Raw genomic sequence first — 15,855 nt, forward strand, 5'->3', positions numbered from 1 at the left:
ATGATCTGTCAGCGAACTTGGGTCATAAAAGCCTAGTGAATAACATTAAGGTACTAAGTTCCGATCCAAATTGTAGTGAGCTGCCTACATAGGTAGTATTTTAAGGCCTCATGGGTGCATTCTTGAGATGAAGGCTGTTTCAAAGCTAGGTAGTATGATTATAGATTTTAGGATTCTAAGACAGCATCACGTGTAAAGCAATCCCAGAATGCATTACAAGCTCATTGATGGGGAAAAAAAAACAAGGTTCCTTTTATTAAAGGCCCACTGAAGTAATATGTTGACGTTATTCCCACTGAAACAGAAAGACAGGGCAGGACATATCAAACAGCCCCTCCCCCTTTTTTAAAATAGCCAATAGCGTTTCATTTATATCACAGCTCGGCCAGAGCCGTTGAGCTCGGTAAAGCAGCAGTTTCCTCCTAATCTCTTCAATATCGCTTTAAAATATAGCATTCTGTGCTGAATTCAAATGGGTCCGATACGTTTTCTGGTCTGTGCTGATTCGCGTGACACTAACGTGAAACCAGACTTCATTCGCCCCAATGGAAAGCATATTTACACTGTCTTAATCGTTCCCATTCACCATGTAGAAAATAGTAAATGTGTGAACAAGTGACCGATTTCAGCCGCAGCTTCAGTGTCTATTTATAATGTAGGGGGCGGGACACTTTAGATTCTAGAGAGCATTTGATTGGACAGAAAATCTGATGAGAAGCTGAAGCGCAGAGTGATGTCATCAAAATCTTTGATCCATATTGGCGGAAGTGAGAGACTGTAAGTTTTGAATGCTTACTATCTTCTAAATGTGAATTTTGTCTTCTTTTTTTTTTTGACCACATTAGCTTATAGATAACAGTAAGGCTAACATATTCATACTAAAATCCAAAAAACTTCAATTTTGATTTCATGGGGACTTTAAAGTACCAGTAAAAATAGTTCAAATTGATTGAAAATTTACTATTTTACTCAATATTTGTATGTGCTCTGCATTTATTGACATAAGCTCAGTCATGCAAATGCCAGACTCTATTAAACTCAACATATATATATATATATATAAATTTCAGTAGGGCGCCGCCTTAGAAACTCTAATGTTAGCGCTATTATGTTCTTTACTCTACTCCAGGGAGAAGTGACCTTTAAATGCAATGTGACGCGGCACTAAACTGCTCTAGGCGATGCTAATGAAATTTAGTTCCATCATCAACTTCCAGCCCTGATCAAAAATGGCAAATTCTGAAAGTGTAGTAAAGAGTACAACATTTATCCTTTCCCATATCTTAGATGGAAAGTCTCTACAGCATCCTGCAATTCAGGAATTAGCTTTCAAAGCTCATTCAGACGATCTTCACTTGACATTTCTGAAAATGAGATGTTAATGATTTGATACAGAGCAAAAAGTCAGCATCAGTATCTGATCACATTATCATAGCTGCTTCAGTTTCACATTAATGATGGTGTAAAATAGCAACAAGATGGTAATATTACGGTTAACATACACTATATTGCCAAAAGTATTGGGACACCCCTCCAAATCATTGAATTCAGGTGTTCCAATCACGTCCATGGCCACGGGTGTATAAAATCAAGCACCTAGGCATTCAGACTGCTTCTACAAACATTTGTGAAAGAATGGGTCGCTCTCAGGAGCTCAGTGAATTCAAGTGTGGTACCGTGATAGGTTGCCACCTGTGCAATAAGTCCATTCGTGAAATTTCCTCACTACTAAATATTCCACGGTCAATTGTTAGTGGTATCATAACAAAGTGGAAGCAATTGGGAACAACAGCAACTCAGCCACAAAGTGGTAGGCCACGTAAAATCACAGAGCGGGGTCAGCGCATGCTGAGGCGCACAGTGCGCAGAAGTCGCCAACTTTCTGCAGAGTCAATAGCTACAGACCTCCAAACTTCGTTTGGCCTTCAGATTAGCTCAAGAACAGTGCGTAGAGAGCTTCATGGAACGGGTTTCCATGGCCGAGCACCTGCATCCAACCCTTACATCACCAAGTGCGACGCGAAGCGTGGGATGCAGTGGTGTAAAGCATGCCGCCACTGGACTCTAGAGCAGTGGAGACGTGTTCTCTGGAGTGACAAATCACGCTTCTCAGTCTGGCAATCCGATGGACTAGTCTGGGTTTGGTGGTTGCCAGGAGAACGGTACTTGCCTGACTGCATTGTGCCAAGTGTAAAGTTTGGTGGAGGGGGGATTATGGTGTGGGTTTTTTTTTCAGGGGTTGGGCTTGGCCTCTTAGTTCCAGTGAAAGGAACTCATAATGCTTCAGCATACCAAGACATTTTGGACAATTTCATGCTCCCAACTTTGTGGGAACAGTTTGGGGATGGCCCCTGAGCGAGTTTGGTGTGGAGGAACTTGACTGGCCTGCACAGAGTCCTGACCTCAACCCAATAGAACACCTTTGGGATGAATTAGAGCGGAGACTGCGAGCCAGGCCTTCTTGTCCAACATCAGTGCCTGACCTCACAAATACACTTCTAGAAGAATGGTCAAAAATTCCCATAAACACACTCCTAAACCTTGTGGAAAGCCTTCCCAGAAGAGTTGAAGCTGCAAAGGGTGGGCCAACTCCATATTAAACCCTACGGATTAAGAATGGGATGTCATTAAAGTTTATGTGCACGTAAAGGCAGGCGTCCCAAAACTTTTGGCAATATAGTGTACATTAATTATATACGTTTAAAGAAGGGTTGTCAATTTAGCACACTAATTGAGTTAAGTATATAAAAACTCCCACATTTAATCATGCCTTCTGAGCATTTGTGTCAAATTGCTGTTGAAAATAGGCTTATGTTCAAAGATACAGAAGACAAACAATATATTGACTTTTAAAGCCACTTTTTATAATTTCTGTATTAAATTCTGCCACAATACTTTCTTAAATTATCTTCATACTGCTGTATTTGTGATTATAAAACAGTTCCTGTCCTTGATTCTGAATGGTCAATAGCAGTGTTTTATTCACGATAAAACACGGCTATGACCGCTTCACCCAACGGTTCTGTGTATCTCTACACAACATCCTTAGCAACCACTCTTAGCAACGTAAACTGTTTGTTCTCAATTGATATTCATTGAAGCTTACTGTATTATGTAGAAGAGTATTGTGAGAAAGAGATCGAGTGAGCAATTTTTATTATCTGCATTCAGGTTTAGCAGTCCTATGTTTATAATAAATGTCCGATGTATTATCTTGTCCTTTTAACAGTTAAGGGGTTTTCCCGTGACTGACAGCACTAGTCAAAGCATTTGTCAGTTGCGTCTTGTTCCGTGTTCACAACAATTCAGTCTTTTCAATGTAAAAGTCTTCGCTACTGACTGACACACTCATAAAAACAGTCTTTGCCGTCATCTAATAGCGTAATAATGTAACTTCTGTTGCTGTTCATGGTCAGGGACTATTTTTTTCCGGTGGAAGGAAGGCTTTTAGTGAAACTTTACTTAATAAAAGTTGCATTGATACATATTTTTGCCTTTAATATTTGTATTGTGTGGAAACCGTTTTATAAAAGCAATAAGGTACTCGAGGCTAGGGCTGTATCATGAATAAGTCACGGCTGAAGGGGTTGCAGGAACTCTGCTTCGAGTTGTGCCTAACAACGCCCTTCAGCCGTGACTTATTCACAATACAGCACAGCCTCGAGTACCTTTATTGCTTACTTAACCTCCTTAATTAGATTTTTACTTGCATTAATTATTTTTTGGCTTTATTACTTTTCATTGCTATTAACCACGTTTATGAGAATTAAATATAACTTTTTTTTATCCCATTGACAAATATTTTTTTTTCTCTCAAGCAATTTAAGCTTATCAAGTAATTTTATCTGATTTAAAGGATGCTTATATATTTCTACTGAAAAATAAGACAAGGCTACTGATTTAGAAAATGATTTTTGCACTAAAGGACTTCTGCATTTTATACAGACATCTCTGATTTGAAATGGTCTGACTAGAGGACAATACCACAAAAACCAATGGACGTGAAAATGAGTTAAAACATCTCATGACTGTCTGTGTGCTGTGAACACATGCTTCGGTGTCTACTCAGAAACCTCAACTCTTTTTGTGCCTTTTATGGCTTTGTTTTCCTTCTTTTTTTCCGCCTGCTAGTTTCATATGTGTATATTAGTCATGAGATTGCATAAGTAACCCACAGAAAACTGCCACCAGAACACATGCCTCTTACATATTACAAAAGTCACCTAATGAGGCAGACAATGCCTGTGGCTCTTCCACCACCGTCAATGTAATTGCCGCTGACATCACTTCCTGTTTTTTCAAAGCATGTATTGGCTGATTCAACACGCCTCAGTAAGCACAGAAAGATCACCTGAAGAACGCATGGCATTAAAGGCAAACACTTTTCGCCTCTTCAGCTAAATCACTGTTCCTTATACACAATCTGTGTCCATCCATTCGTACTGCATGTTCATTTAACGCAATATGATCAACGAAACGCTTTAAAGGTCTGTGTGCGCTTCCAGTCACTTATTAACAAAGAAAATCGTGTTCCTATCTCCCTCATTACAAACGCGATCAGAGTCTAATGCATCGCTCAGAAGCTGAGATGACAAGTGCAGTGTCAACACTGTGAGAGGAGCAAGCAGGAGCTCAGAAAAATCACAAAAATGGCCTGAGAGAGCAGTTAAATAGGAACAGAAGGAGCTGCACTGATGGACCTATGTACATATATGGGTGAATCTCACAAAACCAGTCAAGAATATGTCTGGGTCACATCTCACACTGAAATCAAACTGAAGGAGATATTTGCATAAAGTAAATGACGCCTGTTTTTGTATGACATTATTTAATCAATTTCGTCATTTTCTTGATTACTGTACAGTGTGTCAAATACTGAAAAAAATTCATCTGAATGAGAAGGGCTGTTAGATAAAAAATAAAATCAATGCCAAATACAAAACATAACTCTTAAAGGGATAGTTGACCCAAAAATGTAAATTCTGTCATCATTTACTCCCCCTTCTGTCATCATTAAACAGATCTCACCCCCCATTGACTACCATAGTATTTTTTTTTCCTACTATGGTAGTCAATGGAGGGAGAGATCTGCTTGGTTACAAACATTCTTCCAAATATCTTCCTTTGTGTACAGCAGAACAAAGAAATTCATACAGGTTCGGAACAACTTAAGGGAGAGTAAATGATGACAGAATGTTCATTTTTGGGTGAACTATCCCTTTTAAAGTGCCCCTTTTAAGGTATTTTAAAGGTTCCGGTGTCTTTTGTGATTGGTCTACTCTGCTCTAATTGATCAGATGGCCCAGTCTTTTGATTTCTAAAGGAGTTATGGTCCAAATAATACTATATTTTATAATTTCTTGTGATTTTGGGGGGTGAAATTTGACCTGAACATATATTTATGAAGGATTTATGAGATTCACCAATATGTGCAACTGTTGAGTGATTGCTAACAGGGTTCTGTGCCAACTGAATATGAAGCTGTATCTGAATGGAGGCCTTTTTTCTGGGGTAAAAGGGGTATTTGAAGGTCTGGGAACACTGAAAGAAAGACTTTCACATTTCATGACATGTTCTGAATAAAACCTCAAATAAGGCCCTCATAAATGTTGAATTATAGTCGCCCCACACACAAACAGCAGCACATTAAAATGACATACAGACATTAAACATACATAAACAAGGAAGACAGCACTAGCACAGGGCTGGATTCATTTACTGTATCATGAGCGGATCACCATGGCTTGCAATCTACTGTATCTATACACTCATTTCACTGAACTCGAGTTGGAAGGTTAGATTAAGTTTCCCATGTTAATGTAAACATAACCAACAAGCTATATCTGGAATACAGTAGATTTTTATTTAGGTTGTCCTAAAGTAAAGTAGGTATGCTTGACTCAATTACCCAATTTCCAGCTCTAGAACTCGGCAATTCCCTATTCCCAAATCTGCACTCAATTATGATATGAATGGTTCTCATCTTAAAGTTTAGGCCTGAATAGAACATACAAGTAGTATGTTTGTATGCATTATCTTGTAGCTACAGTATACAGTAAGACTGGTTTTTAATCCTGGTCCTGGGGACCCACCTCTCTGCACATTTAGTTTGTCTTCCTTATCTGACATACTCAGACTGTGCCCAAAATCGCCCCCCTATACCCTTAAATAGGGCACTATTTGAGGGGACAGCCATTTGTAGTGGTGTCCAAAACCATAGTGGATGTTATCGAGTGCACTCATTCACAATGCACTGCAATAACGAGTGTACAACTAATGTGTACACTCAACGGCTGGAGAATACCCATAATGCACTGTGAGAGTCGCACGCCGAATGAATTCCCGAAGATGGCGCCTGCATCATCCTGAATCATCCATCCATTCATTTTCCAAACCGCTGGTCCAATGTGGGTACAGCGTAATTTCATACAGGTATAAATTCCTTTTTTAATTGATTACTAAATTGTTTAATTAAGGTTTAAACATACTAGTTTCCATGACAGAGCTCAAGATAAATTGTTTCATTACTACTGGAGCTGCCAGTTTGCTAAGTTCCAAATAATTATTAAACATCAAGCACAAACTATGCAAAAGCGGCAGCCCTTCCGGCGCACTCAGTGTCTGAATTCACTCACTCGTTTTCATTCACTCCTTCAAGTGAACTATATTAGTAGACTAATGTAGGGAATAGTGAAGGTGAAGGTATAGGGGGCGATTTAAGACACAGCCGCAGTTCAGGAGCTCTCACCTAATGAGCTGATAATCTAAATCAAAGTCTGTAAAATAAAAGAGACATACAAAATGTGCAGAGCGGGTGAGGTGCATTCATGCCATGTCGTAATTCCCGTAATTACAAAATTTCAACATGTAAAAGGTGTTCACGTCCTCGTAGAGCTCGTAATTACTGCTTGTAACTTGGGAATTTTCTCAGATCTCCTATTTGTACCACCTGACTGCTGCAGATTCATTTAGGCATTGCCATAAAAACGCATAATTCCCAGTCTGAGGACGTGAATAGCTCTGAGTAGAACATCACGTGTTGCCATCACGAAATTACGCTAATTATGGCATGGCGAGAATGCAGCATTGGTCCCCAGGAGCAGTATTGAAAACCATTGGTATAAGATACAGTTGGCTGCCATGGTACTACAGTTTACCTGAGGTCCGCCTCTGAGACCGTCCTCTGGGCCACGCCCTCTTCAGACTCCTCCAGCTCTGCTTCCTCTCTGTCTACACTATTTGTCTGTCTCTTCAGCTTTCCTGCCCTCCCCCCTCCTCTCTTCCTCCCTCTATCCTCCTCTAACCCTCCCTCCTCCTTTTCCTCCTGTAATGCCTCTCCAACCAACTCCTCCCCCTCCCTGGAGAGACTCCGCCCCTTGCTGTGGGCGTGGCCGGCAGAAGTAGAAGCAGAGATGCAAGCAGCATGCAGAACAAAAAATGAAGCACATTGAAAATAACTGTCAACACTACCTGAATGTAAACCATAGAGAAAGAATGAATGAATGACAACACAATAAAATAATGCAATGCAAACAGTAAAAACAACAGAAGTCAGACAGTATGCACATAAAACAGAACAAAAATGTGTTTCATTGCAGAACTAAAATATACACCTCTAGCATGTTCTATAGGAGTGCACTAGGTTGCCGGTGATTATTTACTAGCATTTCAATAAAACTGCTTGTGTTCACTGGCACGGAGTGAGCGGATTATGCAAATGTTGGATAACTGTCATCACGCATGACTTTTAGGGCTGCAACAATAAATCGATGCATCTCGTTTCATACATCGATTTTGAGATTTTCCGAATGCATCGCGATTCTCTCTCGAATCGATTCTGAGTTTAGTTTTTAACAGCAGATGGCGCTCTAGGCTAGTTTTTTTACTGCATGCTCAAATGCTCACAAAGAAGAGCGCTTGTGTGTTCGGCTGAGCCTGAGAATGTACTTGCACCTCAGAATGCTTTTATGACGTGAAATGTAAACAGCCCAATGCAAGCACCCTTGTAATTCGCTTCAACCTTTTCGAACTTTATGAATGATTATTTTATAGAAGGTTCAAGTGGTGTGTGTAAGGGAATTATAAGCAAGCAGAGTACGGCTGTTTCTAAAGCACGCAGCGCCATCTGCTGTTAAAAACTAAGCTCGAAACTAAACTCGAGAGAGAATCGGAAAATCTCAGAATCGATACAGAATCATTTCTCAATTTGCAATGCATTGATTTATTGTCCCAGCTCTAATGACTTCATTCACAGTTTGTTGAAACCAATCATATATCTCACTAAAGACAACCTGCTCACTGTACATTTTACAGACACACCCCAAAGAAGGAGTTTTGGATAATTTTGAGTGGATTTCTTCCATGTCAGTGAACACAGAGTCAGCGGTTTGGCGCCAAACTCACCTAAATAGAACCAAACCTTGAATGCACTCGGACCCACATAATGACGAACCCTACAGAGATGCTGTTTCTCTTAGGCCATGTACACACTGCAGCTAAAGAAGATCCTCACTCCTCTGCTGAGTGTTTAATCCTGTTCTGTGCACAGCAGGTATTTATAGGAGTGATAACCTCATTCTATAACCAAATGTAATGCACGTCTCAAAGGTTTAGATATGAGATACATCTTGACCCATTTGCAAATTCTCTTTTTACTCCCCCCATCAGCTTAATGTGCAACACATTTACATTTATTAATTTAGCAGACGCTTATATCCAAAGCAACTTACAAATGATTAGCATAAAAAGCAATTCACCACAGAGCCAAGAATATTTATAGTATTCATGTAGTATTCAATATTCATGTAGTCAGAATTTTGACTATTAGCAAATTCTGGACAAGAACCGCCCACTTAGACTAGACTGTTTGATTGAAAAGTAAAGTGACCAACCACAGTTTGTTTTGTTTTTAGAAGCTGAATGAATGACACCACAATAAATAATTGCACATCCATGTCCACTAGCAAATGGTTGAGTAAAAATGAATGTCTAAAAGTAAAAAGTACTGTCTATTTACAGACATTATGGTTTTATGAACCTTTATACTTCAAGGCTTTTTTAAACTTTGTTGACAAACTTTACTGCTCTTTCTTTAATTCAAATTCTGCGTCCTGTATGCATTCTCAATTCAAATTCAGGAATTTAACTGGAATCTATACAAGGCATTCTCAATTCATTTCTGAATGGAGCACAATCCTGGTAAATATGACTTCCAGGTGGACTGATCAGAAATTTCCTTGAAGTCAGTCAATCAGATTGGAACTGCTGGTTTTTGGATAGTGCTTGCCAGTTTTGTGTGCAATATGTATTTAGATGGTGTGTGAACAGACTGTGGGTGGTATGTGGCAAGCTGTCTGACGATGAGACTAAACATGCATAAACTTGGTGCCTCTGTTGACATTGGTTTACTAACAACTGCCAGATGACAATATGTCTCCAGCAGTGCTGTTATTGTTAACTAAAACTAATTTTAAGATTTTAAATTTAGAAATAAAGCTGAAATAAAATACAATACAAATATTAGATGGAAAAACTTGCCTTTAGCCTTGGCAATTAAAACTGTAATAAATTAAAGGTAAATAGAAATATAAAAAACAAAACTAATAAAAATGACAAAAGCACATAACAATGTTTGTCAAGGAGAGGAGCTCGGCACACATAATAATAGAAGATCTCTTACAAAAATGCTTTATTTAGAGGCCAAAAGCAAAGACAAAACATTTTCGATTCACATCACAATATTTCACAGTATTACATCCAATATAGTAAACTCAAAAAGTTGATTTAAAAATGCATACCTTAATGTTTTTCGTGATGTTTTTGATATTTTTCTTTGTTCTTTCTCTCTTTAGATGAATTTATTCCTTATAAACACAATAATGATAGTATGATGTTTGATACGTATTATTTTGCTGTTTTGGATAATGTTGCATTTATATTCTTGATTATGAAAAAACTTTCTTATATTATTATTTACAATTTTTTCGCATTTTTGTGCAGTCTGTATGTTAGTGTACAAACATAGTTTTAACGTTATTGAGGTATATGTATTTTTAAATAAACTTTTTGAGTTTACTTTATTGGATGTAATATGGTAAAACATTTTTATATAAATAGAATCAGGTGTGCTATTGTCTGTTACGATGATGACGATGTGAATCTACAATGTTTTGTCTTTGCTTTTAGCCTGTAAATAAAGTATTTTTTTTCTTCTACTGTTATGTGTGTGAGCTCCTATTCTTGTTGAACTTTGATTTTTTTTCCTTCAGTATTTGGAGCTGACATTCTATGACTTTTTGTCTGTTTTTGCTGTTTTTAAAAGCACATAAAATTACTAAAATTAAAATGAAAACTAAAAATATAAAAATATTCAAAATATTAATAAACACTATTATCCCCTCCCTTATAAATAATAATAAAATAACACTGGTTTCCAGACTCTAACATTAGTAACAGCTAACACCAAAAGGGTTAAATTATTGGCACCCATGTTTCTTGTTTATAGCTGTAAGATGAAGGAATTCACTCCCAAAACTTTGCAGTTTGTACATGGCCTCAAAGAACAAACATAAGGAGCACACACTGTAGACTGTTCCTCAACTGAACTATACCACACAGTGATTTTGACTTGAGAAGAGGTCGTCTCACCTGATCTTTCGGCTGCCCCGCGGCCGTTCTGATTGGACAGAGATGTAGCTCATGCTGCTGAATCGAGATGCACTGCTGGTTCTCGACACAGCGGACACGTCGCTGACATCACTGTCCGAAGACTTGGCCGAGAGGTTTTCTCCCCGCTGAGGATCCCTGCCTGAACGCTGCACAACAAACACAACACAAGCAGTTAGATGCTTACAGACAACAAATAGAAAATGCTTGAAAACATAACCAAAACTAGTCACAGTGGTTAAAGGTGAAGTGGCATTTTCAAAGCATAGTTTTCAGTCAGACGCCATAAAGCTGGGACTGGATTATCTGTTTATGTGACCAATGTTAGAAATGGTGGTAGGAATCTTATTATAATATTACCGCCCCCTGAATCTGTTGTTTTCATCAACGGTGCCACCATTTTGTTTTCGCAAGTGACAACGTGAGTACCAGTTACAATGATCCTGGAGTATAGCTGTCCTGGACAGTTTAGCTACAACTCTGATCAAACACACTTGAATGTCTTCAGGATTACTAAAGCTACGTGAAGGAAGGTGAGTTGAGTCAGAGCAAAACTCTGCAGGACAGCTGCACTCAAGAACGACCGTCCCTGAGCTTGTGATATGTTTCAGCTATGTAAACATTATCACTGATGTGTTAACGGCTATAATAGTAAACACATGAGTCTCCATAAACTCCTGGAATCTGAGCCACTAAGGATGCAGTGGCGTAATTTTATTTATGAAGGGAAAGTGTCCAAATAAATTCACATACCAGTATGTGCAAGTCATTTTACACCAGACTGCTTTCAGTAAAACACAGGATTTGTACATAAGTTGATTCCCAAAGATGAATCGATACCAACTGTTCATGATCCAATTTCATATATATTTTGTTATGTTTGCAAATTGTCTTTTTGAATGTGTTTCGTTAGCATGTTGCTAATGTACTGTTAAATGTGGCTAAAGTTACCATCGTTTCTTACTGTATTCACGGAGACCAGAGTCATGTCGTTATTTTCATTTTTAACCCGAAAACGCTTGCAGTCTGTATAATTCATAAACGCATCTCCACTCTTATTGAGTCTCTCCAACAGTGTGTAGCTTTAACCACATTAGCTGTGCAGCATGCGATCAAACTCATTCAGAATCGAATGTTAGCAAACATCCACAAAATACATGCCATACCTACGTGATCTGATATGCTGCATTATGTTTGTAATGATCCATTTTGAGAGTCATATTTGCTTTGTGAGCTTCTCTTATATTATTTATGCCTCAGTGTATTGGATTCGCGAGCTTGGGGGCGGGGAGCACAAGCTCATTTGCAATTAAAGGTACACATACCAAATCAGCACATTTTTTCTCCCACCCAAAAATGGGCAGTTAAAACATAGTATAAAATCCATGGGGTATTTTGAGCTGAAACTTCACAGACACATTCTGGGGACACCGGAGACTTATATTACTTCTTGTAAAAAGGGGCATAATAGGTCACCTTTAAATAATGAGCCAATACATCAATCTTTTTTTCCAAAATGTGTTTTCATCCTGATTCACTATGGTTTTCACAGGAAATTGTGTACTTATGTCACTCACTTTTGACATAAAGCAGCTAAATTTCAAACCTCTGGGAATCACCCGTTTAAAAAAAACACCAGAGAGTCTGCTGGCAAAAAGAGAATACAACAGAGCTCGTAATAAAACAAGAATCAACATTGGCTTGGCTTTTCGGAGATGGCAAGAACAGAGGGATTTGAAATGTAAAAGCGACACGAGATGGCATTTTTATTACTCAACAAGTGAGTAAGGTGTTTTATTGAACAGATAAATTGCCATACGTAGCTCTCTAGAGTTCACTGTAAATCATGATCTATTGTGAAGGGCCATATTCATCCGCACAGTCATGCAGAGCCAAATGTAGAGGGCCAAATGTTACATAGTGTACCTTTATATGCAAGTTGCTTTGGATAAAGCATCTGCCAAACACATATATATATAAACTGAATTATTGTTTTTGATAAAATGTACGTTAAAAAGGACAGCAAGCATCGTTAAGAAGAAATGCCACTGTGTTTATGCCAGTGTATTCCTGGGTATTCTGTCTTGGACAGACATGGAGTGGAATTGTGGGCTCTTATGTATATTTATTTATAAGGTACTCATGGCTTGCTATGATGATTATAAACATTATGTCCTGAATGGCGCCTTCCCACAAGCCTGTCAGACAGAGTAAATAAACCTCTTCTTTATCTGCTTTTAATAGAATCCTGCAGAACTCATAGACCTGTACAATGCTTTTCATACCACATGGTTGAAAGGATACAAAGGGAAGGCAATATAGCCATATATGATGCTGAAGCATGCTGACCAGTATACAGAAATACTAATGAACAGATACATTTATTCTAAATACAAATAATACTAGAAAACACCCCAATTTATCTAACAGAGTTGAAATGAGTGATCAACAGCAGCATTTAACTATATTAAAGGAATAGTTTACTCAAAAATGAAAATTATCCCATGATTTACTCACCTTCAAGCCATCCTAGGTGTATATGACTATCTTCTTTAAGACGAACACAATTGGAGTTATATTATAAAATATACTGGCTCTTCCAAGCTTTATAATGGTAGAGTGGTGCTCCTGATTTTGAAGTCCAAAAAAGTGCATCCATCCATCATAAAAGTAATCCATACTACTCCAGGGGGTTAATAAAGGCCTTTTGAAGCGAAGCGATGGGATTTTGTAAGAAAAATATCATTATTTAAATCTTTATAAACTAAAATACATATTTTGTGACCTGATGCATGACATATTGGCGAACGCGGAAGCGCAGAGTATAGAGAAAAACAAAACAACGGTCATGAATTAGAAGTCTAAAATTAGAATTTTTGAAGAGAAATGTCAGAGGATTTCGATATAAGAGAAGAGGAGCTTGAGTTTGTTGCCCAGCCCTATTTGTTTGAACCGCGAGAGATGTCTAAGCTTACGCTGCTCCTACATCGTACATCGCATCATAGATTACTCTTTTGGTGCAAGTCAACTTGCGTAGGCCATCCGCCGGAAGCTAGTTATTTTAGTTAATAAAGTTTTAAATGTGGATATTTTTCTTACAAAAACCCATCGCTTCGCTTCAGAAGGCCTTTTTTTTTTAACCCCCTGAAGTCATATATATTTTTATGTTGGATGGATGGATGCACATTTTTGGACTTCAAAAACAAAAGCGGCATTCACTACCATTATAAATCTTGGAAGAGCCAGGATATTTTATAATATAACTCTGATTGAGTTCATCTGAAAGAAGATAGTCATATTCACCTAGAATGGCTTGAGGGTGAGTAAATCATGGGATAATTTTCCTTTTTGAAAATTAGGTGAACTATCCCTTTAACTATAGCATAACTGTAATCATTTAAACAAAAAGTTTTGGACTGTTTTTCACCTTCAGGATAATAGCAGTAGAGCACTAGTAGTACCTTGTTATAGTCCTGTTCCAGCCTGGAGTCCGAGCCTGTTCCCTGTTTATACTTGTTCATCTTCAGTTTCATCTGCCGCGTTCGTTCCTCAACATCCATAGCACCTATGGATCACAGCAGAGGTCAATGAGTTTGCATGTTTGGAAGGTTGTTGAAAAAGTGCCATGTGATGTTGGTGAGGCTAGATGGGAACAGATCTGTTGACCCGTTCACTAATGAAGCATTTGATATATAATGTAGTATATAATGTGATGTATAATGATATATAATGTAGAATGGTTTAAAGGGATAGTTCACCCAAAAATAAAAATTCTGTCATCATTTACTCACCCTCATGTTGTTCCAAACCTGTATGAGTTTCTTTCTTCTGTTGAACACAAAAGAAGATATTTTGAAGAATATTGGTAATCAGACAGTTGACGGTATCCATTGACTTCCATAGTATTTTTTTTCCTACTATGTAAGTCAATGGGGCAGATCAACTTGATACCAACATTCTTCAAAATATCTTATTTTTAGTTCAACAGAAGAAAGAAACTCATACAGGTTTGGAACAACATGAGGGTGAGTAAATGATGACAGAATTTTCATTTTTGGGTGAACTAACCCGTTAATAAATAAATATTTCCCATCAACAACGCTACCGTTAAGCGATAATTTTTAACTACCATCTGAGCATTAGAGACATCTGTCTGTTTAATACCAAATTGTCCATAAAAAGGGATGCACTTATCAAAATTCCTGTCACAATTAATAATAAGCTGCTGGTTAAATGTCTTCACACACACTGGCATACTGTAAATGATGCAGGCCATAGCAGAAAAAAATATATAACTAAAACATTTTTTCAACTTACAGGGGGAGGTAGTACATTTAACAATCAAGAGGTTAACTCTGGTCTTTTTAGTCATACTTATAAGTATATTTCTGAGAGTAGCTTAGCTGGGTTTTGCTTAAAATCCTCACAAAATCGCACAAACCCGAGGCACACTTCAAAGCATCTGAATGGAAAAGTATTTGTTATTAGTAAATCAAATCATATAATAAAAATACAGTGTATGTGCAAAGTCCAATCAAATTAAATGCTGTAGAATGTTGTGTTTCTCAGTAACGCAGATTGTGATGGTTGCCTTGACCTTGGTACTGCATGTGTTTGCTAAGGTGTTCTGTGTTTTTAGTGTGTTTTGTGGTCACTAGGGTATTTTAAGTGGTTGCTAGGGTGGTTTAGGTGGTTTTATATCAATTTGCTATGCAGTTGCCAGGGTGTTCTGTGTTTTTGCTTACAGGTCTCTATGATATTATGGGTATTAGTTCCTCCTTTAATGCAAAACTGATTTTTTTCCCACTAGTTTTGTTGTATGGAAGACAAAAATCACCTGAAAAACACAATTTGAGGCTTGTTTGAAGCACAGAGTCATATAAACTACTTTCAGTTGCAAGATGACAAGCTACAACTTTAACTAGGCCGTTTGCACAAGCAAATGACTGAATTTGTTTGTGCCATTGAGCCGTGTAAAGCATACTACATCTGTCTTTGTCAGTGCAGGTGCCGTAAATGTCAATAGCAATTTTCTCTTGCCAATAGCAATTGTGCTGTTAAGTAATTAACATGTTCAGCAAATTACCCACTGATTAGTGCTCTCAGAATCATTAGATTAACTGGATTTAATAGCAGTACTATAGTGAAGTTCATACATGCAGTGCGTTTTTAAGCATAAAGCCACGTTCA

At 37.9% G+C, this 15,855-nt stretch overlaps 1 protein-coding gene across 49 annotated transcripts in view; it reads right to left on the reverse strand.

The window, feature by feature from the left end:
* The window catches only part of rims2a (regulating synaptic membrane exocytosis 2a), a 201,347-nt gene that overhangs the window by 40,813 nt on the left and 144,679 nt on the right, over window positions 1–15,855 (reverse strand). For 36 of the 49 annotated variants that reach the window (XM_051864854.1, XM_051864852.1, XM_051864840.1 and 33 more), the window contains 2 exons: window positions 14,127–14,230; window positions 10,648–10,814 (listed from right to left, as the gene is read on the reverse strand). The exons of the other annotated variants lie outside the window; for them this stretch is intronic. In XM_051864854.1, the coding sequence (XP_051720814.1) occupies window positions 10,648–10,814; window positions 14,127–14,230 (271 nt within the window). The remainder of the gene's footprint in view (window positions 1–10,647; window positions 10,815–14,126; window positions 14,231–15,855) is intronic. 49 annotated transcript variants of the gene reach the window in all.

This window comes from Ctenopharyngodon idella, chromosome 16, assembly GCF_019924925.1.
Source record: "Ctenopharyngodon idella isolate HZGC_01 chromosome 16, HZGC01, whole genome shotgun sequence".
Classification (NCBI taxonomy): Eukaryota; Metazoa; Chordata; class Actinopteri; order Cypriniformes; family Xenocyprididae; genus Ctenopharyngodon; species Ctenopharyngodon idella.